At 43.9% G+C, this 27,843-nt stretch overlaps 1 protein-coding gene across 1 annotated transcript; it reads left to right on the top strand.

Moving 5' to 3' along the window:
- Positions 1-1,109: 1,109 nt before the first annotated feature.
- PROK2 (prokineticin 2) lies at positions 1,110-13,056 on the top strand. The gene is made up of 3 exons (XM_066594630.1): positions 1,110-1,190; positions 7,989-8,114; positions 12,931-13,056. The coding sequence occupies exons 1-3, from the start codon at positions 1,110-1,112 to the stop codon at positions 13,054-13,056; spliced, it is 333 nt and encodes a 110-aa protein (XP_066450727.1).
- Positions 13,057-27,843: the final 14,787 nt, after the last annotated feature.

Below are 27,843 nucleotides of genomic sequence, written 5' to 3'. Positions count from 1 at the left end.
GGCACAATAGGGGGCACTAGTACTGGTGAAGCACAAAGAGGAACAGTATTACTCTGGTGGAGCACTGAAAGAGGAATTGGAGGTAGCAGCAGGATGGGGACTTTGTGGGCAGGATTGAGTTAAAGCTGGAAGAAGTCTTCTTGCTGGTCTTGGCAGAAGAAAATGGAATGTAAATGACTCCAGTCGAAGAAGATGTCACCCGTGATCACTGAAGGTAACTACGGTATAATCACTACCGCTGTGTAAAACTGGTATCTGACTATTATATGCTGATTGCATTATTTAGAGGTATGCTGGAGCGGAGCTGATGTGTCTGAGCCTCTCATGTTATAAAAGTTGTCTTATAGATATACAGTACACATTGAAAATAGCATATGTTTTTACAGGAATGAAGAGGGCAAAACATATGTTCTTTTAAGACCATGGCAATGCCCACAGGCATATTAAATGACTGTAGGAGCATTTTATTAAAATTTGCAAACTATAACACATTACAGTTGACTGGCAAGCAATGCAATTCCAAAAATGTCTTTGAGATTACTCATATTCTATCAGGTGATCATAAATTCGCATTAAAATAATCTGCTTTCTAACCACTGTAGTACCACCTCTGGAGTGTTTCCCTCTGCGTCTGATTTTATTTTTCCATTTACATCACCACTTCAGGCGAAGAGTGATGAGCTTAGAAGCAGAAATGAAATAACCTTGCAAACTGAGCTTCTCATTACTGTGACTTCTGCTGCGACCAATGAAGTGAGGAGCTGAGACTGGTGGGGGCGTGGATGCGGAATTTACTGCCTTTTCCCTACCTTGTGATTGGCACCTGTTACATCCTTGTGCTGAGCTTTATCTTGCTCTCTCTGAGTCATGGAGGTTGGTTTTAATGGCAAGCCGAGCTTTATAACAGCTCAAGAAACAAGAGCAAGTGACCGAGCCACAACGAACTTTCTTCAGCTCCTGCAAAGTCACCACCAGCAAGTCTTCTTCTCAGACTCATCACCTGCTCAACATTGGTTCATCTATTAACTTTTTAGGTTCTCCCTGACGTCCCCCAAGGAGCTTCATTTGGATATATATAATCTCTATCTCCAAAATCTTTCAGAATTATTATGAGAAAAGTCCAGTTACTATCAGTCTTCATTGGTGCTTTCCTGCTTCTAAAGTCTGGAGAAGCTGCAGTCATCACCGGGGTGAGTATTAATTTTAATTGCCATCAAGTGTATTGCAAAATTTGGTGGCAGTATGAAGTGTTAATCTAGAATGTTGTGTCTTCTGTAGGGATCTTTTCTTTGGGTCTTCCCATGTTTGAGTGTTTCCACCTCATGTCTTAGGTCCATATGGTGCATGTAAAATGCTAAAGGTGTACTTTGGTGCTCTATCATAATTCAACCTTTCTTTGAGGCTTTAAAATGTTACTTTATGGGGCATCTTAGGTGCTGTAGATTGGATGAGGAATCAATAATATGTGTTATTCCGACCCAAACAGTAATATGGAGCATCATCGAAATGTCTTACAAAAAGAGGCAGGGGGTCACCAGTTAGTTAGTAGTGCTAAAAGTGTACTTTTGTGGTCTAGCATAATTATAAATCTCTTGGAGGGTTCAAAATGTCACTATATGGGCATCTTCCATCCATTCTTCATCTGAAGAACAAGAGGCAGCTAGCTTAGGCTTGCACTTAAAGAGCTTAGGGGCTATAGACTATAGAAGGAATCAGTATTATGTGCTATTCCAACCAGAACAACTACATTGAGCACCATCTCACCCAACAATTGGACAAAAGGAGACAGGGGGCAGTCACCGGTTAGTTTTTGTTATTCAATTTTTTTGGTCTCTGGTTAGCTAATGTGGAAATGTGCAATCATAGATGGACTAAAGTGATCCAACCATTATTGGTCCTTCTCTACAGCTTTCACACCAGTACTGGAATCGCTCTGTAATTCCAGTCACTATGTTCCTAGTTGCAAACCTATTGCCCACTACCTGTTATGTGATCTTGACCCAGGGGTCGAGTATATGATTCAGACCTTAATGTAACCCAAGAGAAGAATCAGTATGCCACTGGTTTAATGGGTGTGTAAACTAATTTGCTGGTTCCTTATATTTGCTAAGTGTCTCATACAGTAGGTACATGGACTTTATGCCAAACCTGACTTGGACACCTACCCTATGATTCATATGTGGGTCTATATTTAACTCATGTGTCAATCCCTTTTTTTTAATCTACTGAGATTTTACTCTTCGAATCGACCATTTTCTATATAAACCACCACTAGTCGACTGGGATTTTCCATTGCCTCAGTGTAGATGTAGTAGCATCCTGCTTGACTTCCACAATATGAAGGGTCATTAAATCATCCAGGAGGGTTTTCAAAACCAATTATAACCAATTATAGGGTTTGGGCACTGAAGCCACATGGATCTACTGAGCTGCACAAAAAGTCCAGAAATATCAATGAAAACAAAGTAAGCAATGAAAGTGCAACATCCTGCTCAAATATTTACCTAAGAGGCTCCGGGCAAACTCAAGGAAGGTGGTCTCAAATCAACTGTTTTGATACTGAAATGAGTTATAATTGATGGACAATATGATATTTTAAGGGTCTGGTTATCTATCACTGTTCTACAAAGGATATTATATATTAGATTATCCAGTAAAATGTTAATATAATTGACAGTACAAAAATGAATCCAGATCTTGTTTGTCCATGTCTATTGATTAACTCCTGGATTTGGGATCATTTTAGTTAGAGAGCATAATGTTATTTTGAGCAATCACGGAGGTAGGATAAAAGTATCCTTGCTTATATGTTATACAACCCAGGATTATTGTAGAAATTATACAATGAAATTCCTTTAAAGGGGTAGCACCAATAATGCAAGTTATCTTCTGTACACAGAATACGGAAAAACTTGCTGATTGGTGGGGGTCTCAGCAAATCTCGAGAATAGGGGCCCTGTGTTCCCCATACTATTTACTGCAGGGTTACTGCACCCCCCACAGTGAAGGAAACTGAATAGAGTGCTGGTCAAGGAAATGCACTAGCAACCAAGGTCACCGTGCAGCCCTAGCCTTAGGGCTTCTTCTGATGACTGTACAATGTGTAGAGAATAGAACCCATTGAATCAATGGGTTAGTTCTCATGAATGCGTTATACGGTATTGCATGCATTATGTGTGCATGCAAAAAAATAGGACCTGCTCTATCTTTCTGCATATTGCGTGGCAAAGGCCCCCATAGAAGTATATCAGAGGTGCGCAATTCCATGAAAAACAGAACACATCTGCACCTCATTAGGCTCAACAGCCCTTTAAATCGGGGATATTTTGCGTGTGCATGTGAACAGGCCTTGCGTGCACAAAAAGTACAGTACTATGCATCAATATGCGTGTAAATCAACCTCGTTAATTGTGCAAATACGTTGCTCTGAGACAAGCGTATTTGCATATACGATCATCTCAATAAGCCCTTAGAATCACAGAGGTGAGGAAAAAGAAAAAAACAAACATTCACTGAAAAAGCCAAAAATACCTGAAGGTCTGCAAAGCAGACACGGTCGCCATAGGCACGATCGCCATAAGGCAGGCACAATCGCCACCGGCACAATCGCCGTAGGGCAGGCGCAATGGCCTTAAGCCCTGAGGATATGTAGTCAGCCAGACAATAATGTGTGGAGGAGCAACTTGTTCCTGGCAAGCTAATATGCAGTCACCCACTCAACCCAGCCCAGAATGGGGAGGAGTGACTGCATATACTAAAAGCCTGCACATGTGAACGATACCAAAGATGTCAGCCATAGATAGGTGGTGACCCACCATACAGGATATCAACCCTGGCTGATATGACAGCGGGTTGCCCTGTATCTCTAAGGTGGGCCACACTGGCTGACATCTTGGGCTCCCCCACCAACTAGCAAACTACATACAAAAATACTAATGCATACTGATAAAATGCGGGTGTTAGTACTGCATTTTGGCCAAAACGCATAGGCTGACGGACCGCGTCGAGGTCACACCGCTTCCGTCAGTACCTACGCTAACTCACGATAAATTACATAAAATCACAGAGGTGAGGAAAAAGAAAAAAACAAACATTCACTGAAAAAGCCAAAAATACCTGAAGGTCTGCAAAGCAGACACGGTCGCCATAGGCACGATCGCCATAAGGCAGGCACAATCGCCACCGGCACAATCGCCGTAGGGCAGGCGCAATGGCCTTAAGCCCTGAGGATATGTAGTCAGCCAGACAATAATGTGTGGAGGAGCAACTTGTTCCTGGCAAGCTAATATGCAGTCACCCACTCAACCCAGCCCAGAATGGGGAGGAGTGACTGCATATACTAAAAGCCTGCACATGTGAACGATACCAAAGATGTCAGCCATAGATAGGTGGTGACCCACCATACAGGATATCAACCCTGGCTGATATGACAGCGGGTTGCCCTGTATCTCTAAGGTGGGCCACACTGGCTGACATCTTGGGCTCCCCCACCAACTAGCAAACTACATACAAAAATACTAATGCATACTGATAAAATGCGGGTGTTAGTACTGCATTTTGGCCAAAACGCATAGGCTGACGGACCGCGTCGAGGTCACACCGCTTCCGTCAGTACCTACGCTAACTCACGATAAATTACATAAAATCACAGAGGTGAGGAAAAAGAAAAAAAAAAAAAAAAAAAAAAGAAAAAAACACAATTTTTGTCAATGTGGTATCCATATAACTCACAGCACATGGACCAATTAAAGTCAATGGGGCTATTGATACATGCAATTTTTTTTAAACGGACTTATTATAGCCAAATATGCTATTCAGACTGGTGTGTCACGGACCAGAATAGGACTAGAACTGTCCTCTGCATGTGGCTTACTGGCAGCGCATGTATATAGTATGTCCATGTGTTATTTGATGCTAGTTGTGCCTGAGAATCTTGGGTGCGATTTGCATATGCCCATGTGAATGCCCCCCTGTAGTAGGTGACACATTAGTCACCCAGATCCCTCCAGATCCTTAATGACAGAAATCTGCATTGTATTCAAGTCTGGATTATATGGTAGGCAATCGAGGCACTTGCCCCAGGACCTCCACATGTTAGAGGGGGGGTCCAGTCGTAAAGTATTGATGGACTAGCCTAAGAATCGGACATTAATAGTAGGTCAGCAAGGATCGGACTCCCAGGACCTGCATCGATCAGCTGTTCACTGGGCCAATGAGCTCATGCACTGAGCTGATTTCTACAGGAAGCAGACAGCTCCATTCTCACTGCAGAGGCCAGGTTTGATATTACAGGCAAAGTTCCAATTCACTTCACTGGGAACTTTGGTTATAATACCAAACATGGCCACTGCAGTGAGAATAGAGCGGTTGTCTTCCTGTAGAAATTAGCTTAGTTTACCAGTGCACTAGCCCAGTGAAGAGTTGATTGTCAGGAATTTTGGGTGGCAAATCCCTACTGATCTACTATTGATGGCCTAATCTAGGGATAGAGTATCAAAACTCTACAACTGGACAACTTTTCAAATCAGCAACAACATGAGCCAAATCCCAACTAAGATATTCTCCTTCTCTGCTTTTAGCACCGCGTAATGTTTTTGCTCAGCAACATCCACCCATCTTCATCTAGTGCGAATTGCAAAAAACTGTATCTCTTCACTATAATGTATATTAATGGTCATTCAGGGTCTTTAGAAAGCTGGGTGTCACCACCATCCAAAACAGCATGGTAGACCAAGATAGCTCAGAAATGCTTGAATGGAAAACTTCACACAGCTTTTATTACTAGGGATATTATTTATTTTAAGGGCTAGTTCTGATACAATGCCAGGAAGTAATGGGTTAATGGTTAATTTCCTGTTATTGGATTATTAGGTTGGTATAATCCGAGCGGCCATTAGGTTAATGCATTTTGTGATGCAGAGAAGAAATATCGCACAGATGGGATAAAATGTTCCTTGAATATTTATGCTTTTTGTTATAGTCTTCACTGGTTTCCTAGAAATGCGCTTTAGATATTGCGTCCGAACCGCTCTCATTACTTTACATGACATGGACTGTGTAGCTATAGAGAAAGTGCCAAGACGTCATCATGAAAGGTGTGTAGTAGTGATGAGCGAGCATACTCGCTAAGGGCAATTGCTCGAGCGAGCATTGCCCTTAGCGAGTACCTGCCCGCTCGAGACTGAGGGTTCAGGCGCCGGTGGCAGGCAGGGAGCTGCGGGGGAGAGCGGGGAGGAACGAAGGGGAGATCTCTCTCTCCCTCTCCCCCCCCCCCCCCCCCGTTCCCTCCCCGCTGACTGCCGCTACTCACCGCTCCCCCGCGCCAGCACCCGAACCTTTTGTCTCGAGCGGGCAGGTACTCGCTAAGGGCAATGCTCGCTCATCTCTGGTATGTAGTCTTATATTATGTCCCAAGATGAATAATATGGGTTTATATTATCTCGTTGCTCCCCAAATCAGATCTATATAGACCAAGAAAGAGTAAAATAACACAGAAGACAAAAGCACTTTGCGGTGCAGTACGAATCCGAGACGCCATAGGTAACGCGATTCCAGAGGTAACGGGAGCCTCAATAATGGACGCATAGAAATTATTTTCGGTATATGCCTTACCCTAACTTCAACTGCAACACCAACCCTAAGTCCGGTGGCACACGGGTGATCCGCCTGTGGGAGCCCGCCGCGGAATCCAACTCTGACCCCGTCCGGCGACCCTGCATACATGTAATTTTCTGTATTGCGAATGACCGCAGTGAATATATTTTTTTAAATCTTTGTTTTTCCCGCTCCATTGCTAGGCGATGACGCCAGTACCTGCGACCTATCAGTAATGTGTATTGCGGATGAGCTGCGCGTCAGACAGCTTCCATTGACTTCAATGGAAGCCATTCGTGCGGAATCCGCATTACAATAGAACATGCTGCAATTTCATGTGAGTGGACATCCAAATGTTCTATTCTTTGAATGGATACAGAACACCGCAGATTGTCAACACGGGTGATGACCGCAGATTCCGCAATTCAAATCGGGTCATGTGTAGAGATGAGCGAGTATACTCGCTAAGGCTAACTACTCGAGCGAGTAGTGCCTTAGCCGAGTATCTCCCCGCTCGTCTCTAAAGATTCGGGGGCCGGCGAGCGGCGGGGGAGAGCGGGGAGGAACGGAGGGGAGATCTCCCTCTCTCCCCCCGCTCCACCCTGCTCACTGCCGCAACTCACCTGTCACCCGCGCCGGCAGCCGAATCTTTACAGACGAGCGGGAGGACACTCGGCTAAGGCACTACTCGCTCGAGTAGTTAGCCTTAGCGAGTATACTCGCTCATCTCTAGTCATGTGCCACCAGCCTTATTATAGCTACAGCTTTAAAGCTGCTGTCCATGACTGCTTTCTCCCAGAAACAGTGCCACACCAGTCTATAGATCGTGCTTGGTATTGCAGCTGAGTTCCATTAAATGGGTTACTAGAGTTATTTTAGTGCTGTCAAGACAGGTCCGCCAAGGTTAAAAAGCACAAATCTACCTATACCCCCCTCTCCCGGATCCCCACTGCTGGTCTCCTCTCTGATGCAATGCTTACAGGCTCACCTACCCACAGTTATGTCAGATTGAATGCAGCGGCGGTCGCACATGAGCAGGAAAACGTCAAAAGCAGATTCTAAAGGTATTGGGACATAGTATAAAACCAAATAGCAACAAGGAAATCTCATTAGCAGAGCTGTTAAAGGTTTATCGGGTATTGCAGTGTAAATCCGTGATGACAGGCTCCCTTTGATTGTCTCATTCTGGTTTTAGTTGTGTACAACAAATGGCGGTATACTAATCTTGTAAGCAGTCGGCATTCACCTTGTGCGGTAAAACCCTTGCGGCCTCCTGAAAATGTGTTGGTTGTGTATTATTTCGGCACTCCAAGGACTGCACATAATGACCCCTGTTATTGTGTCTTTAGGTTTTTGTTACTTGATGCATTGTGTTTGATTTTTGTTATTTCCAGGCTTGTGAAAAGGATGTACAGTGCGGAGGAGGGATGTGCTGCGCCGTCAGCCTCTGGATAAGAAGCTTACGGATGTGCACTCCTCTTGGCAATGAAGGCGATGACTGTCATCCATTAAGTCACAAAGTAAGTGCTTGCTGATAATTAATTGTTGTTCCTGCTAATTTCGCCTAATTGAGGATTGAAAAACCCAACAAATTGAATTTGTTTGTGGGATAGATGAGCGACTGAACTAATAGACACTTACCAAAATGTAAATAAGGACTCTTGCGAACAAACGTATTACTGCTTCACACAACTCCATGGGCCCTACAAAACCTTTCATCCCCCTTCTGCTCCATTTCATACAAGACGGAAAAAAAAATAGAAAAGGTTAAAAAAAAAGAAAGTGTAAAACAGAAAATAAATAAAAAAGATTCCAATAACCTCCCACATTTGGTATCGCTTCATCCATAACGAGTAGAGATGAGCGAGCGTACTCGCTAAGGCAAATTACTCGAGCGAGTATTGCCATTTTTGAGTACATGCCCGCTCGTCTCAAAAGATTCGGGGGCCGGCAGGGCGCGGGGGAGAGCGGGGAGAAACGGGGGCGAGATCTCTCCCCCCCCCCCTCTCCCCCATGCTCACTCCTGCAACTCACCGCACACCCCCGCCGGCCCCCGAATCTTTTGAGACGGGCGGGCATGTACTCGAAAATGGCAATACTCGCTTGAGTAATTTGCCTTAACAAGTACACTCGCTCATCTCTAATAACTTGAGCACACTTTTCATCCCACATGGTGAATGCATTTTTTTAAAAAAGCAACAAAAATGGGAGCCAAAATGCTTTTCTTATTCATTTTGCCTCCCCAAAAACACAACAAGGCCTTTTTCACACGAGAGTCATTTTGATGAAGAGTAGATGCATCAAAAAATCTTATCTAAAAGACCCTATGGTTCTTTCAGATTCAGACAAACGATTCTTTGATACACCTAAAAAATCGTACGTCAAAAGATAGTGCTATAGATGCGATTTTTTTTGACGCCAAGATTTCTCCCCGTCCTATCTTTTGATGGCACAAGGCTGGCAGCTCCATAGTCTCCTATGGGAGACTATGTGAGTCAGCCAGCAAAGGGAGATGAAGGCAGTCCCACGCTACTGGGAGGAAGGGATTCCTCTGCTGCGGGGGCTCTCTTCATCTCTGTGGGGATACCTTTCATTATTCTGGCAGCCGAGGAATTTCAGGGCTGCAGCGTCAGTGCACTGCAGGATGCCACAGCCAGCCATGTAAACTCGCGGAAAATAGTGATGTAAATGCCATGCTAACTTTTGTCTGAAGGTCAGTACAATTATGATGATATGGAAATGATATATCTTTTTAGGTTTTTCCACTTTTACAGAATAAACCCCTTTTTTTAAAAAAAATAGCTTTTTTTGCATCACAGCCCTGAAAGACCCAGAACTTTTTAATTTTTCCATGGATGGAGCTGTGTGAGGGCTTGTTGTTTGCATGACAAGTTGTATTTTTTTTATAGGTGCCATTTTGGAGAACATAGGACTTCTTTGATCACTTTTAGGCTTCTTTGACACAGGGGCAACGCATTGTTCAGCATACATGGACAATGATGAGCGTTTTCTCGCTCATTCACATTGGCAGTTTAACTAATTACATGCCACAACCAATAGCAACTGCAGCATTTAAACAGATGACAGCAGACAGGACTCTTGCTGTCACCAATCAGCACCGTGCAGTGTGATTGCAAGGTACCAATGTGTTCCCATGGCAGCCGAAAGCCTGACAAAGACTTCCATGTCTGCCATGTAACGCAAGCTATTAGACCCCGCCTCCCTCAGAGTCTAACAGGCTACTGCCATAGGCTAAGCAGAATACACTACACAAGTAATGCAGTGTACTATACTAGAGATGGAACGATTGCATCTTCAGGCTTGTTGGACTAAAAAATAGCGTCAAAAAAGGTTCTATAAACTTCAATTGAAAGAGAAAAAATTCCAGTTTAAAAAAAAAATACACATTTTTCCCTACAAAAAACCTTTTTAAATGGATAAAATACCAAGGCAAATTGTAAGAAAACCCAACACATAACAGGAATACTGCATTCATAATAAACCAGACAATTAAAATATTTTGTTATTTATTGCACATGGTGAATGCCGTTAAATTAATTGTAAAAACTAATGCCAGAATTGCGGTTTTTATTTTGTTCGCTTTCCAAACAATTCCCAATTATTGTTACCTAGACCTGTATAAAGGGTAGCACATTGATTTGCAGGAATGCTGCCATCCAATAGGTGGCGCTGTAGAGGTATTGTTCCATCTTCCTCAATTGCACATATGATACCCAGAGGAGCGCAAATGGTCTTATAAGTCTCCTCACTCACCTTCCAGGTGCTCTCCATAGGGAATGAAGACACCCCTCCTAACCTCAGACTACCGATGCATACAAATATACATAATACATCAAGTAGTCAGAGTAGCAGTGTGGCCATAATAGTTTCTCCACTCCCAAAGGGTTGATTTAAGTGACTGTCTAATATATTCCTTAATGTTGCGCCAAAGGTGGGGTTCATTTTAGCTTCCTCAGCATATGCCTTTTAATGTATGTGAAGAGTTGTGTGTCCTGAAAGCTGATGAGCGCCAGGAGACGGAGCGCTGCTTTCTGTGGCCATTTACGGATGATGAACTGCGTGTTATGTTGTGTAATTGGCATCACTTAGAGCGGTGACATGCAAGGGCTTTGCACCAGATCATTTTTCTTGTCCTAGCCTTACATATTTACGTCAACTGGCAGCTAATACTGGGCGATGCCAGTGACATAGCTGATCAATGCCTGACAACATCTACTATGAAGGCCGCCTCTTTACGCCTCAACTAACCATATGACTAGACTGTAGACCGCAACGCTGTCATGGTAGACATAGGGAAGACTCAGTATTCAGCTCTGAAGAACGGCGGATGGTAGTATTAAAGGGGCACTAAATGGAATGCACTAGTATAAGGGCATTGTGGAAGACTCTATTGTACAAAAACTGTGAGAGACACTATTATAGAGACACTTTGGCACTCAATATTAAAGAGACTCTGTCACCTAGTTTTAGATCTATTAGCTAAGCTTTTGGGCTAAAAGCAGGTAATCCACTGAGTCCGGAGATGGAAGTGTTATACTTACCTCCCCTGTTGTACTCCTGATATCAGTGCTGGAATCTGCCAGCCAATGTATTGAGCAGCACGCTAAGTAGTCCACCCATTCTAATTTTATAATGGGTGGACTACTTAGCATGCCACTAAATGCATTGAGCTGCATTTTTTTGTGTGGACACGGGGTATACCACTGAGGAGGTAGGTATAACACTTGCATCCCCAGACTCAATGGGTCACCTACTTTTAGTCCATAAGCTTACCTCATTAAAGGTAGGTGACAGAGTGTCAGGGCTCAAATCCAGGACCTCATGCACTCCAGACATAGCCTCTGGATAGCTCCCTTGCTGAACATTAACCTTGCTCATAATCCTGGTCTGTTCCCCTGTTTTGGCCCTGCCTTTCTGCTAATTAGGCTCTTTATAAAAGCCTAACCCTGCCACTGTACCAGTGTGTGATTATTGTGCTCCACAGCCTTGATCTAGCACCTCTCCCATTCCTTTAAAAGTGACTTTAAGACTTCCTGATAACAACTCCTAGCTCTCCTCCCTGACAAAGCTACCTACCTACTCCATCTGTACTGCGACCCGAGACTCCCTGGTAACGACTCCTGGCTATCCTGACTACTCTCTCATGACTTGCACGGCTGCTACACCTGTGGCTCCTATCCAGTGTTGGAAGACGCTACAAAGAGTCTTTTTAAGGGGGTTCTGTCATTAGAATAAAAAAATCTATACTTACCTATTACTTTCTCATCAGTTTTCTTACTTCATCTTCTCCTTCCCGATCTTCTCCAGTCTCCTGCTGTCCCCCCAGCTGACCTCACCTCCAGCCAGCCGATTCTTCTTCTTCCGGTGACAAAGCGTCCATTAGCTGCAGTCTCTTCCTGCAGGGCAATGTACGCTATCTCACTAGTGACAGGGAGTGCTGAGCTATTGCCGAGATTGCGCATGCGCAGTCTCAGTAATAGCTCAGCTATCCTTGCTAGGCAGTGAACGTTACATCACTAGAGACGTAACCTACACTGACCTGCCGGAAGAAGAATGATGAGAATGGATGCTCCAAAACAAGAAAATGATCTGGCCGACTTGTGGTGAGGTGACCCGGGGGACTTGAAAAGATCGGCGGGGAGAAGATGCAATAAGGAAACTGCCTGGAGAGGAATAAGTGAGTATTGTTTTTTTTTTTCTAATGACAAACCCTCTTAAGTCTGTACTATAGCTGGCACTGCCATGTGGATACTGTGCATCAGTGTTGGACTGGAGTGCAGTGGGCCCACCAGTAAAATTAATTCTGGGGACCTTCTGTACATCTACATGCAAATATTACCTGATCCCCTTCACAAACTCCTCGCCACTACATTCTCCATATACTTTAATAGAAAGGTGGCTGCGTTTGTGTGCTGTCCTGTTTCTACTGAAGTATATGGAGAATGCAGTGGGCAGGGATTAATAGACTTCCATTCACCGAATATGTGCAGATCCTATGCGCAACTTGTTGGAGATAGGAGCTGGGGGTCCACCTTGGCTCAGGGCCCACCAAGGGATTCGCCTGTCCCCCTGTGGGCCAGTCTAAACCTGCTGTGCATCTCAGTTTACATGAGCATTCATATAGTAGGAGTAGATTGTTTGTCACTATTATATGGGAATTTTGCACTATTATTTGTGCAGTAGAGGATATATTATTTGGAGACCATATCACATTTTAGGAATTGAACTTAAAGTACATTTAAATTGGGGTAAATATGGCTTTGGGGGGGTTGAGAAATGAGTCCATAACATCATATGTGTCTTTTATTTCCACAGACTCCATTTTCTGGAAAGAGAATGCATCACACGTGTCCATGTCTGCCACACTTGGCTTGTATGAAGCTGGATGAAACCATATATAAATGTTTGCCGTTCCTAAAAAACAACGATATTTACTTTTAGGAAATTTCAGCAAATGTCAGCAATTACGAATTGTGATTGTGACAGATGAAATTCTGCTGCCAAAAATTGTTTTGCAACTTTTTTCATGTTGAAAGCTAAAGACAAATTAGAATAGTGGTCCTCGTATATGACAACTGCTGCAAAGAGAACAGCTTCTTGTTGCTTATAGCAGCCAATCAGACATCAGCATTTATAGCGTAAATTGCTTTGGAAAAATGAATACTGATCCCTGACTGGTTTCTGTGAGCATCAATGCCACAAATCTCTGTGGGAGGCTCACCCTGATTGTAGATGGGCACCAAAAGCACTATTAGAGCGTGTCCAGTGATCTTAATGGCCACCACTATTTTCAGTGATGGTCACCATCATTGGTCCTGTTTAGGGAAACCCATCCTTACTGGGTGCATATGTCCTAAAGATATATAAAAAAGGGGCTAAGGCTTTAAAGGGAAATCCAACAAAATGCTATTGCCATAGATACACGTGAGAAGATGACATTGGGGAAGTCTACAATGTCGGACTACTGCTGATTTCCATATACTTCTATACAGAAGTTAAATCCTTTTGGCACTACTCGGAGATTTATATTAAAACATGAAACAAGGTTCTAAGCAAAGTGCCATTGATCTGATTGACTTTTTGCTTAAACTCTCTGTACTTGTTAAATTAGTTTATGCAGATTCCATTAAATTGTCAGAATCAGCTCCCAAGCTAATTTATTTCGGGACCTGTCCCCTGGCAGATGTCCATGGAAGGGAGGTTCGGCCATGTTGGGTTTGTTCTGTAGGAAGAAAAGTTATTGACAGAAGTTTCTGGCAGCAGTTTATCTCCGGCTTTCCATGATGGAAGAGATAGCTGTTGGCTGAACGGTTAAAGTGGCTCTACCACAATCAGACTTTGTCACTCTTCCATAACATAGGTGACAATATTCAGATGGGTGGTGGTCTCACCACTGAAATGTTCCGATCAATCCCAAGAACAGGAGCCCAGTGTCCTCCTTTTCTCACCACTGCAGACTCACTGCGCCCCCACAGTGAAGAGTAGATTGCTCAGAGCTTGTACGCGGCTATTTCCGTCAGCCCCATTGAAATAGAGCAACCACCACTCCATTTAAACGACACATCACTGCGGGTGGATGCAATGAGCCCGCAGTGATAAGATGAGGGGAAGGTGAGAACTCCATACTCAGGATCGTTGGGGGTCTCAGCAATGATACCTCCGATCATCATCAGAGTTTTATCACCTATAGGTGGATAGGTGATAAAAATTGGTTGTGGTGCAACGCCTTTAACATATCTCCAAGCGGTGCCAAATGGGTTTTTCAGCTTTATAGAACCCTTTCATTGTCATTTATGACAATGAAAAGGATCTTACTAGATTCCCCCTTTAGAGGTGTAGAGCCAAGTTTCAAACTTACAGTATTCCCTATCACAGGATAGGGGATACAGTAAGGGGTACCACTGGAACTCCTACTGATCACAAGAACAAGGGTTATGAATGGATATGAATACAGCAGTGGTCAATCAAGGACACTGCTGCTCCGCTCATCTCTGTGGGATTGCTGGAGGTAGCCAAACACACTTGGCTTCTCTGCTCTATGGGAGGTTTCTGTCCCCTCTGAGCTCACCTTAGGACACCTGTTAAAAGAGAATCGGCTTAAAATTTGACATAAACCCTTTAAAGGTGTATTCCGGTTATATGATATCATGTTTCACATATATAAAGAAGCCAGACTGCCAGAACAGGGGTCCATAAGGTCCCAAAATGAATGAAGCCACAGTTCAGTATGCACAATGCTACTCCATTCATTTCATTGACAGAGACAGCCACGTTCAAGAACTGCATTCAAATGGGGTGAACAGGGAACCGCTGTTCTGGCGATCGGTAAGGGTTCTATCGGTTAGAATACAAGATAAAACTCGATATAAGGCCATCTAACAGGAATATCCCTTTAGTATGTCTGATAAATTTTCAGACAAAGGCTAGGTGCACACTAGTTGTAACTGCAAGCTGTGGCTAAGACACTCGAGTGCCTCTCGCATCAGACAGCACGTAGACACTATATCTGTGTGCTGTCTGATATACATGGACTCCGCGTGCATAAGAATGTGTTATTTCTCGTCTGTGAAACAGACAGGAATTGGGCATATCATCAGTTTTTGTCATTTGGATTATCGATCCAAGTGAAATAAACAGCCATGTGTACAGCCCAAAAGGCTATAATGGGGCAATGTGTGGTCCATGGGATTACATAGACAGCACGGGGTCCTAAAATACGCTGGTGTGCACCGAGCCAAAAGCCAATCATTTGACTTGCCCAATAAAGTATTGTAACATGATTGCTGACTCAGGGTGCGGGCAGACGAGCGTAGGCGTATTTACGTTCGCACGAGTGCAACGTATAATCGCCCGAGCGATCGTTTTTCACCGATCACGACCAGAGCTAGAAAGCGTATTTTAGTTTGTTCCTACTTTGCAAACGGTCTTTTCGGCGATCGAATATGCGTTGGCGCGTATTTCGGTCGCATATGTTCCGTTTTTTTTCGAATTGCCGTTTTTACGCGCCGTAAAATCGACCATGTGAACGAATACATTCGAAACCATTGCCTCAGATGGTCACGTATATACGTTTGGTCGCAAAAATGCGCCGTTTATGCGCTCGTCTGCCCGCACCCTCACAGTCAGAAGTATTCTCTCAATTATGACCAATTTCATAGTTGTCCAGGATTAGAAAAACTAATTAGCTTTTTCACAAACAGTACCACTCTTGTCTATGGGCTGGGTCAGATATTGCAGCTCATCCCTATTAACTTGAATAGGGGTGAGCTGCTATACCAGATGCAGGCCAGAGAGTGGTGCTATTTGTGGGAAAGAAGTAAACTTTTTCTTTCTTTTCTTGGACAGCCCCCTTTTAAATAGTTGCTGATTAGTGATGATGAGCGAATGTTTAAAAAGTTTGATTTGGCCAGAACTTCACCAATTCCCCTAAGACTGGTGTATAACTCTGTCTAAGAGCCATAAAAGCCTTGTATAGCACTGAAAGTACTTTTGAGCTGTTTATGCGGCAAAGTCAATGAAGAAAAAAGGAAGGAAAAAGGGGGGGGGGGAAAGGAAAGAGTTTTTTCCTTCATTTTCTCTTTCCTTCTTTTTCCTTTTTCTTTCTTCTTCTTTTTCCTTCATTTTCATTGTTCATCTATTTCCTTCTTTTTTTCTTTCTTGTTCTTCCACTTTTTCCTCCTCCTCCTTCTTCTTCTTCTTCATTTTCCTTCCTCCTCTTTTACCTTCTTGTTTTTTCTTTCTTTCTTATTCTATTTTCTTCAGCTTTTTCCTTCTTTTCTTTCCTCCTCCTTTTTTCTTCTTCTTTCCTTTTCCTATGTATACTTTATTTTCCTTTTCTCTCTTCTTTTAGGGGGTTTGGCCAAATCAAACTTTCAGTAAATAAAACCTGAAACAGGGTTTCACTTCACTCAACTCTAATGCTGATATACATATATTCCAAGCTGTAGAGAACAGTTGTCAGGCAACTAGAGATGAGCGAGTATACTCGCTAAGGATAATTGCTCGATCGAGCATTGTCCTTAGCGAGTACCTGTCCACTGGGAAGAAAAGGTTCAGCTGCCGGCGCGGGCGAGAGGTGAGCTGCGGCAGTGAGCAGGGGGGAGCGGGGGGGGAGAGATGGAGAGAAAGATCTCCCCTTCGTTCCTCCCCGCCGCTCTCCATCCGCCGCCAGCAGCCGCACCTTTTCTTCCGAGCGGGCAGGTACTCGCTAAGGACAATGCTCGATCGAGTAATTGCCCTTAGTGAGTATGCTCGCTCATCTCTACTGGTGACTCAATGCTTGATGAAATCTGTTGTCAGGCCTACCCTATCATGTTTGCATATCTATGTGCCCCCTGAAAATTTGCAGCATGTGGTTAGATCAGATTTGGCATCCAATATCTTCTATTTATTATTACTATTATTATTATTGATTATTACTATAATTATTATTATTATGGGCCTGTCTGGTGACAGAAATCCAACAATGTAACAGATTCCTTGAACGAATGTAACAATGATTCTATAACTTATTGTGATGCAGTATTTATATGTAAATATAGTGGGTATTTTATTTCATTGTAGGTTAGAACTTATGAAGAAAATGTAATTATTTTACATTGGTGAAGTCATGCACAGACCTCCAGGAACCCGCCATGTCCTGCTATGTATTTTGTCACTCTGGATTTATATTGCGTTGTAATAATTCTGTATCAGAATAACAACATTGTCTCTGGAGATTCTTATCTCATCATCCTGATTTATTGCTTGGCGATATTCTAGTTTATTCCATAATGACTCCTGTAGGGGGTCGCATCTTCTGTACTGCTCTGTGGAACATTATGGCGCTATGGTTACAAAAAGTAATAAACTCTAAGAACTGGTTATATTATCACTCCAATCACAGACATTTATTCATTTTTGGACTGCAAAACATAAACTTTATGAAGATGATGTGAGGAGTTTGGAAAAGACATTACAAATTTTCAAATATGCAAAATTGACTCATAGCAATTTCATGCCTAAGGTGAATGGGGACATTTTAAAACTGGGTTGTTTTTTAGATACAAAATTCTGTGTCGATCAAATTCATAATGCAGCTTTCTAGTGTTCAGAGTGTGGTTTCTCTGATACAGAGCTCCAAATCTCCTGCATATTCATAGAGATGAAAAACAAAATTCTCACTTCCTGCAGACACCACTAGAAGGAGCTGACTGTAGTTTATGCATTGAACGGAGTATACACTCAGCTCCTGAGCTCCCTCTAGTGGTCGCTGCATGCAGACAGAATTTTATCATTTATTTCTATGTCCATGCAAGGAATTTGGAGCTCTGTATCAGAAGAATGGAGCTCCCACTGCTACAGAGATATTTTAAGAAATTAACTGGCAAAGAACAATGAAGCTACAGTATTTGCATACATGTTTTTTGATCCTGGAGGTCCCTTCCATTTTTTTTAAGGGTGTCAATACACATTAGATAGAAGTAAGTTGATGGCTGAATGACCGTTGAATGAGTGATCATTTGGTGATCAAATCATAGTTTTGCAGATGCAGCCATTTGCATTTTAGTCCATATTAGCCGTAACAGTAATTTAAACTGGCTGTACATGTAGAAATGACACTGGGCGACGGACGAAACCTCTTTCTAAGAACATTCTTTCAAAGAGAGATCATTTGTGGATTAAAGAACTTTTGTGCGACTAGCAGGCGAAAATTACAAATATGGGTGACTTCTTTCCAGAGGATGACAATCTGTCATTGGTCAGCTGAAATGATCATTCATTGTTAAAGGACCACTCTGGCAAAAACACATTTTTCCATCCCTGCTGCCTCACCTGATTGCCTGTCACACTCTAGAGGTCTCCTCTGCCAATTGCAGCTACTTCCATGCAGTGCAGCCCACTTATCAGCCACCATCTTGAGCCGTTGAGCCCCCGTGGTCATCATCCGAATAACAGAAAAATCAGGTATGCAGAGTGATTGGCCGGGCTCACAGATGGAATCCACTGCGGGCCTCCCGAATGCAGAATCCGACCCAGCCTAAGGTCGAGAGTTGCATTCAACCCATCCTACTTCTAGGATAGGGTTCTCGGACTGCACAACGACAGTCATGTTTGTCAATTAATGGGGAACTCCTTTAAGAGGCCTCAAGAATTACCTTCAAAGATGCAGTATTTCTTACAGATGAGAATTGCATGCATTAGAAAATAATAAGATAGGTAGCGTTGTCGAGTCATTGCAACATCTCCTATTTGCATACAAAATAATAAGTCATATCACCATTTAGATTCTGTTACTATCTGCCTGCTACATTCTCCTAGGTAGATTGGCTCTATACTACCTATCATTCGGATCCCCCGACTCACTAATAGAATGCTAGAACTACAGTGATCACTGACACAGCACAGTAAAGATAAGATGAGCATCTTGCATCTTTAGGTATAAAAGGCCGCAGGCAAAAGTAGACAAAGTCACATTAGGTACTTTATAGCATTTCATACTGATGTCCTTCATTTTGCTGGGAGCAAGGCATAAGTCTGACACACAGGAAGAGCAATAGGAAAGATGGAGTGGAGGGCACACCAAACAGAATCTGTGGAAAACTGGGTAATAACTCCTATGGGCACATAAGTGGCTGCCATCCAGTATCTGGCTGTTTGCATTGTAAACGAAGGCTGGCTTCACACAGGCGTATTTGCGCACGCAAAATTTATGCACACAATACGCAAAAAATAGAATCCATCGATTTCAATGGGTTCGTTCACATTTCTGTATCTTATGCGCGAATTTCAGTCACACGAAAGGTTCTCATAGGAGTCAATGGGGGTGCGCAAATGTGTGAGCAATATGCAAGAAGATGCGTGTCATGCTGCATAATTCCGCTGGAAAGAGAACCTATTTCTTTAAACCTGGCTCCTGCCAGTCTTTATTCACAGCACAAACAACGTAAACAGAGTCCATATAACGTACTTCAGTAAAACATAAAGTCCATATAAACACCCCACCTGAGTGTTGAGGTTAGGGTGGTCAACCCTGTCAACCTCCTGCCTTCCTGGTCTGCACTAGACCCTTGGGCTAGCAGCCCTCCCAGCTCCACTGAGCTGTCTCTCTGGCTCTCTCAGCCAACATCTCTCTGGGTGTAGCAGGAATGTACCCTTATATACAACTTCCTGACCACACCTATGGGCGTTTTCCCTTTTCTCAGGCACCAGAATGCCTGTCTGTTGCCCCCTACAGGCCATTCTCTGTAGTGCACCTCTACAGTTAATACAGCAAATGTAAGCGACAGTTGTTCTGGGTAAACACAAACACCAATTGGATGATAAGCGAGAATTCGTTCACTAGTCGCTCCATCTCAGCTCACCTAAAAATAGCTGCTGGTCGATTAACTATCGTATGGTGTAAATAGGCAATCCTGAGTCTTTCAATGACTAGTCAACAACTTCGCCAGCAAGGGTGCGATTCAGCCAATGCAAAGAACAACAATCGCTCTGTGTAAAAGCGTGCAACCAACAATCAGTAGTAGACTTTAGTAACTATTTCAAGTGACTGTTCAGATGGTTGTCCCTTGTAAAGCCACACAGACAAACAAACATACAAACACTAATATGGCAGGTAAAGTTGTTATCTGTCTGCCAACGAGGGTAACAAAAAAATAGAGTATATACAGTCAGATATGCTAAGGTAAGTTAAACTTCCCTAGTGCAAGCACCGAGTAATGATTGACACCTAGGGGGATGTCACATTGTGACGTTTTCCTGGCAGAGTGTTTTTGTGGGGTGGTTTGCCATTGCCATCCCCAGTCATCTTTTACTCCCAGCAAGCTGGGTGCTCATTTTACCGACCTCGGAAGGATACAAGACTGAGTCAACCTTGACCCGGCTACCTGAACCACGCAGAGATTGAACCTACAACCTTCAGGTCACGGGGTTCAAGCTTGGGACTGGCATTAATACCAGACAAAACTGAACAGATGCCAGGCCCACTGAGCTTGGTGGCCTATGGAAGTCTGGGTATTATTGTATCTTGTCATCACCGGAAGCTAGGAGTTTGACAGGACTTGCATAGAGGAACGCCCCTGTCACACCCCTAGCTCCCGGACTCTGACTATCTATGTCCTGCCACTGCTGCCGGGTGTGCCGCCACCGGTCGCAAGCTTGCTGCTGTCCCTCCCTGCCGACGCAGGCTGTGCATTCTCTGCCGCCGCTCCCAGGTTTCCCGAAGTTCTGGGAGCGGTGGCAGAGGTCCATGTCTTGCCTGCGCATCCTGTGCATGTGCTGCCGCCACCACTCCACCATTCACAGGTCACCTGCTGTCCTCCCCGCTCCCAGGTTAGCCGCTGTCCTTCCCTGTTAACGCTGCCTGTGGATGGTGTGCATGTCCTGCCCCTGCCAGCGCTTTGGTATGGGAGAACGTTAGTGCACTGCCAGGTCCTGCACACCAGCCAGCTGTGCAGCCAATCAACTAAAGGGGGCATCACCAGCCTGTCACCACCAGTACTTCCTGGTGGTGACAAGATACAATAATACCAGAAGTATAAGCAAACATGCCCTATGCTTGTCAAACCGAAGGAGGGATAGAGATAGGGTACCCACTATGACGCTTTGGCCCTAGGCTGGCTTATACCTAGAACAGGGCCAGGGTCACGTCACCATCGATCACCTCTTTTGAAAATACCTTTAGGTGGAAACACAGGTTACAAGAGATCCATAAGAGGGTATTTTCACAAAAAGAAGCCCCAACCACAGGAAAGGTGCTAAATATCTGATCGGTGGGGATATGAATACTGGGATCTCCACTGATCACAAAATTGAGGGACTTGAAGGTCCTGGAATGAATGGAGCAGTGGTCAAGCATACGCACTACCAGTCAAATCATTTTAATGGAACTCGTCTATCTCCAGCTGACGCATTGAGGTGAATGGAGTGATAATGCATATGCACGACCTCTGCAACATTCGGATTCTTGTTCTAATTGGTAGGGCTCCAGTTCTCGGAACCTCCACTGATTTGATAGTTATTCCCTATTCTGTGAATAGGGGTTAACTTCTTTTTGTGGGACAATTCCTTTAAAGTGACCCTTCAGTTCCAGTACCAATTTCTGTCCGGGGATCAAAGAGGGGTGTTATATTACCTGGCGTTGGTCCTCTGCACTGTTGTCCCATGGATCCACCAGTTCCGGGTCCTGTTTTCGCTCATCCATGATTGCCGCCATAATCTTCTGTCTACCTAATTCACACTGCGCATTGGTAGTCTGCTAGACTACCGATGCACTACATGTGATCAGAGCTGGCCAATCACACAGCAGCATAAAGTCCTTTGAACTACCAATACACAGTGCACATTAACTAGCGGAAAGAATGCAGTGGCCAATTTGGATGAGTAAAAGCGGGGCCTGAAGCTGCGGGATCAATAGTGCAGAGGACCAATGGCAGGTAACATAACACCCCCTCCAGTCTCTGGACAGAAATTTGTCATAGAACCGAAAGGTTGGTTTAAGTAGTCCTTTTTAAGGGGTTTTCTGGTTACTTTTTGAAAATTAAGTGTCAGGTGCAGATGCGCTAAAATAACAAATCAGTTGCTGAGTTAAGAAGGGTAAGTACTGTTTGATTTGTTATTTTAGCGCATTTGCCTCATTCACACAGCTTGTATGTGCATTTTTGGTGCATATGCTTATTTTGACATCCCTATTCCATCTGAATTCACACGTTTCTCACATGCGCAAAAAAAAAGCAAGAATGTTCAATTTATGTAACTTTTTTTTCACTGTCTCCTGGCAACATGCATAAAAAGCGCAGTAAATACACATGTAACGTCTGTTTTTACAGCATTATCTTACAATCCCTTGGACTTTCATGGGCAATTTTGTTCAGTGATACAGACCTAAATAAGATGTGCTGACATTCTTTCTACAGGCTTCTTCACATGGACGTGATTTTGACCCGTGATTATCACAGTTGTATGATTTTCGACCCATGATGTGATCGTGATAATTGAAACCATTGATTTCAATAATCGTATGGACGAGAAAAGTCAGGACTTGCGCTATCTTTCTTGCACGTAGTTAATAGATATCTTCCCGCTGTTTTTTTCAAAGTCCTGCGTTACGGTGCAGATATTGAATAGCTGAAGAAAAAACATGTAAAAACCCTTTAATATGCAACTACGCTCCGTAATGGCGAGCATAGTTGCACATATGGCTGTCTGATTTTGCCCTACATGTTTAAAATACACACGTAAAGAAACGCAGGTCTGATTACACCAATTTAATTCAATAGTTCCAGATTCAGTCATTAATAATATGGACTGAATACAGACAGAAAATACACCTGCGTGAATGTACCCTAAGGCCTCATGTCCACGGGGAAAAGATGATTTAAAATCCGCAGCGTTTTTCCCGCACGCGGATCCGTGCCCCATAGGGATGCATTGGACACCCGCAGGTAGTTAAATACCTGCGGATGTCATTTTCCCCTTGAGGCGCGGATTGCGTGTGCAGGAAAAAAAACACGACATGCTCCATTTTAGTGCGGGTCTCCTGCGGGGACGGCTCCCACAGGCTTCTATTGAAGCCTATGGAAGCTGTCCGGATCCGCGGAACACACGTACCAGAATTAAAACTTACCTGTCCGGACGCTGCGGATCTTCCCTCCGTCGCGGCTGGATCTTCTTTCTTCGGCCCGACTTATGTGCCCGGCGCACATTCGCCAGGCCGAAGAAAGAAGATCTGGCCGCGACGGAGGGAAGATCCGCTGCGTCCGGACAGGTGAGTTTATTCTTATTTTTAGCCTCATGTCCGCGGGAAAGGAGGGACCCGCTGCGGGATTCTGCATGGAGAATCCGCGGTGGGCCTGATTTTCCCCGTGGACATGATGCCTAAGGCCCAATGTCCACAGGCAAAATGGAATAAAGAAATCCGCGCGGGTTTCCTGCACGCGTGATCTGCGCTCATGGGGAATCATTGGACACCTGCAGATAATAAAATACCTGCGGATATCATTTTTCCCCGGTGCTCGGATCGCACGTGTGGGAAAGCACCCGCAGCATGCTCCATTTCGTGCGGTTTTCCCTCATGGATGGCTCCCATGGCTTCAATTGAAGCCTATGGAAGCTGTCTGGTCCCGCGTCACAAACGCAGCTGTCACTGAGTCCGTGCCGTGGACCAAGGGAAAGCAGGAGTTAAAAGAAAAGTGTGCACGGCTCATGTGCGCAGCACATCTGTCGGGCCGAAGAAAGAAGATCCAGCCACGACGGAGGGGAAATCCACAAAGTCCGGAGAGGTAAGTATATTCTGGCCTCATGTCTGCAGGAAAAGAGGGACCCGCTGAAGAATTCTGCATGGAGAATCCGTGCAGGCCCGAATTTTCCCGTGGACATGAGGCCTTAATTTGCAAAAAATAACTGGACAAACCCTTTAAGGGGAAAAACACATGGGCGTATACGCGACTACTCTCGCTGCTAGAGAGCATAGTTGACGGATGAATCAGGTTTTTTTTCTTCATCGAGCCATTCAAACTCCGTGCCATAGTGTGTGAGTTTGAAAAAAACAACGGGAAGATCGGTCCAGCCCTGTGTTTCCTGCATGTAGCATTAACTACATGCGGCAAAGATAGGGTAAGTCCTATCTTTTCTTACCCATACTATTAATGGGCGAGAATACCGCTAATGACTATGAAACCATTGAAATCAATGGTTTAGTTTTGTTCTGTAAGGGCGCCCATCCACTGGCGTTTTTTTTCACTGCGAAATTCGCAGGTTTTTTTTTTCTGCAGGGGGTCTATGGGACTTGTAATGTAAAAATCGCGATCGCGCAAAATCGCGATTTACCGCGATTTTGCGCGATCGCGATTTTAGCTTTGCATGTCCCATAGCCCAAAGACCCCTGCAGAAAAAAAAAACGCTGCGAATTTCGCAGTAAAAAAACGCTAGTGGGTGGGCACCCTTATGTGGCTGGGATTATCATGGTCGCCTAACGGGACTTAATCACGCCCATGTGCAGAAGCCCTACGTATTTCAGCAAACAGATCCCAAAACCCAAGATGTGACCCCAGCTTCTCTTTGATGCTACTGAATTCATACAAAGCAATCACTTGGATAATTCTATTTAATATCTTTATTAAAAACGAGTAGATATGAAGTGAGCACATCACAAATAAATGTAACAAGAGTTGTTTTCACATTGCAAAAATTGTTTCCAACTTTAAAACTTTATTGTCATTTTGTATTATACAAAAGAGTCCTCTTTAAAAAGCCGTTGTATAAAAGGGAATGAGGCGTGAATTCAGTATAACAATGCATAGAAGTGAAGAAAATACACAAATCTCCTCTGAAATGAGCTGCATTAGTATTTACAGGTATTTACACTTATTAATTGGATAAATATGACTAAATGTCATTAGGAAAGAAATCCCACCACACACTATCTTCCTAAAAGTATTTGAACCCCCTATCAGTAGGATTGTGTCCTATTAGGATGTCACATGTCCTAAACCATGCTACCTAAGATGCAGACCCTTGGAGGGGTCACCATAGGTTGTGATGGGAACTGCATGTTATTAACTATACAGGTTATGCTGCTGCCCACAAGTCATCTATCACAAAGCACAATGCATCATCCCGTCTACAATGGTGCAAGGAGCGTCGGCATTGGACAGTTGAGCAATGGAAGAACGTTCTATGGAGTGATGAATCCCACTACTCCATCTTCACATCAGATGGATGTACCTGGTGTGGAGGATGCTGGGGAACACCGCCTGTCTGAGTGTGATGTGCCAACAGGTAAGTACGGTGGAGGTTCCGTTATGGTCTGGGGATGTTTTACGTGGCATGGTCTCGGTCCGTTGGTTGTAGTGACAAGAACCATGAACACGGAGGTGAACCCTGACATTCTAGACAATAATGTGCTGCCGACAATGTGGCAATACTCTGGGAATGGTCAACCATACTTCCAACAAGACAATGCGCCTTGTCACAAATACTACGGCGTATTACATGTTTGGTGGATATGGATGTTCCACGATTGGACTGGTTGCACAGGGTCTCGACCTGAACCACACTGAACATCTTTGGGACAAACTGAATGTTAGGTCAGGAAATATGAACAGTGTCAGTCTTATTTGAGAGAACCTACTAGACGAATGAATGGGGGGAAATACCAGCTGAAGTGTATCAGGCGTTAGTAGAAAGTATGCCACGGAGAGTATCTGATGTCATTAGGGCCAAAGGATACCCACTAAGTATTAACATATGGATATAAATACTACTTGTGATTCTTGCTCAGCTGTCCAATTACCTTTGGTAGGATAGTGTACTCTAAATCCATGAAAGATCACACATCAAAATGGCCAAGTGTATTGCATTGCTACAGATACACTGTATTAGGTATTTAGAATGACGAATGCCAAGAGGTAGCCCAGTGGTGTACCTGAAGGCTATGAGTCTGTATAGGAACACATTTTGGTACTGGTTCCTATCACCAAGAGTACAGTAGTCAATATACATTGAAGATATTGGACCTCATACAAATATCAAAACTGTATCCCACTAAGGTGGACGGTTTTGCTACTCAGGATAGTAGGGTCCAGTGTTTGTTTCCTCCTCCATTCCCTTTTCATGACCTTTGGGCCAATTCCTCAGCTCCTTGTTTGCAATTAATGCAATCTGTCTGAAGAGGGGATTCCAACACAGGTTTTTGAAGCATCCATTGCAGAGGAAATGACCAAGCATCTAAGGGCATGTTCACATCTTCTTGAGCTTCCTGTACAGATCTGGCATAAGATCCTAGATGAAGTAGCAGAGCATGCTGCGGCTATTTAATCTTGGAAAATGCCGATTGGAATGCCAATACCCGGACAGACCCCATTATAGTCAATGTGATCCATCCATTGCTTTTCAGGACCAGGATGTACCAGATTTTTGTTGTTCAATTCCAATGACAGCCAAACACCAGAAGTCAAGCAGGAGTACAAGTGCTAGTGTGAATGTGCCCTAATACATTTACAAGCTGGTTCTGCCAAAATGTTGGGATTCCTGCACTAGGATGATCTCAATCCAGTCTACCATTACCCATATGGATATGGGATGATGCCACCCTAAGCTTGGGCCCTCTTTCCAGCTGCCACGGCTGGCTCTATAGTACATTCATCCTGGCAGCTTAAAGAAATCTTTCGCTAGTTTCATGCTGACTGGAGCATAGGTCCCACAGGCATCCAAATTATACGGATTTTTATTATATTCTGAAACACTGTGGTATTGCAGAGGAAATATATGTTAGAGAGCCCCCAGGAACAGGGAGAATGGACAGAGTGATGGGGCTTTGCCAGCTTCTCCCAACCCTGATCAGCTAGATTGACAGGACTCTCCCTGTTTGTGCATAAAGAGAGAACTGTCAATCTAACCGATCCAAGTGAGAACTTGGCAAAACCCACCCCCCTGACTCTTCACCCTATTCTGGACTCCTTTTTAAAATATGTTTTCTGTGAAATGCCTCAGGGTTACAAAATACAATCTGAATCCCTATAATGTGGGCACCTGTCCAGGCTTCATGCTGCCCACGGTTGAGTCAGCATGTACCTAGCAACAGGTTCTGTTTAAAGGAATTCACTGAGATTAAAAAACTTTTTAGATGTCAGAAAATGGTGTAAAACAAAGAAAAAAAACAAGCTTACCTTCTAAATGTCCCACCACTCCATTGCTGCCGGTTCAGTCTCCATTGGTCTGGTCCAAGCAGTTCCTCCAGTGGTCACATACGCGTCATTGTTCATGTGGCCACTGCAGCCAATCACTGGCCTCAGCAGCCATGTGAGCAGGAATGATACATGACTGGTTAGACCAGTGATTGGCTGCTGTAGTCACATACATGATGTATGCACATGACTGCTGCAGGAGCTTCTGAGACTAACCCAGAGGTGACCAAACCTTCAGCACTTGATTGAAGGGACATTTAGAAGGAGAGTATGTTTTTTTTAAACTTTGTTTTACACGATTATTTGCCCTCTAGAGATTTTTTTTCTTAATCTCAGAAAACCACTTTAAAGAGATTTTACCAGAATTATAAGGACAGGGTATAACTTGCTGATCGGTGGGGGTCTCTCCGCTGAGGTCCCGTGTCCCCCTTTTTTCATCACTGCGAGGATTTTCCTCACAATCACAGTGACGTCTCACTGAACAGAGCGCGGAATGAGTATCACTTGTCTGTCACCGCAAGTGCGCTTGCGTGACCATTGCTCCATTCATTCCCCCCACCCCCCC

This window comes from Eleutherodactylus coqui, chromosome 3 (genome assembly GCF_035609145.1).
Source record: "Eleutherodactylus coqui strain aEleCoq1 chromosome 3, aEleCoq1.hap1, whole genome shotgun sequence".
NCBI lineage: Eukaryota > Metazoa > Chordata > Amphibia > Anura > Eleutherodactylidae > Eleutherodactylus > Eleutherodactylus coqui.
This window is presented reverse-complemented; position numbering and strand designations above follow the sequence as displayed.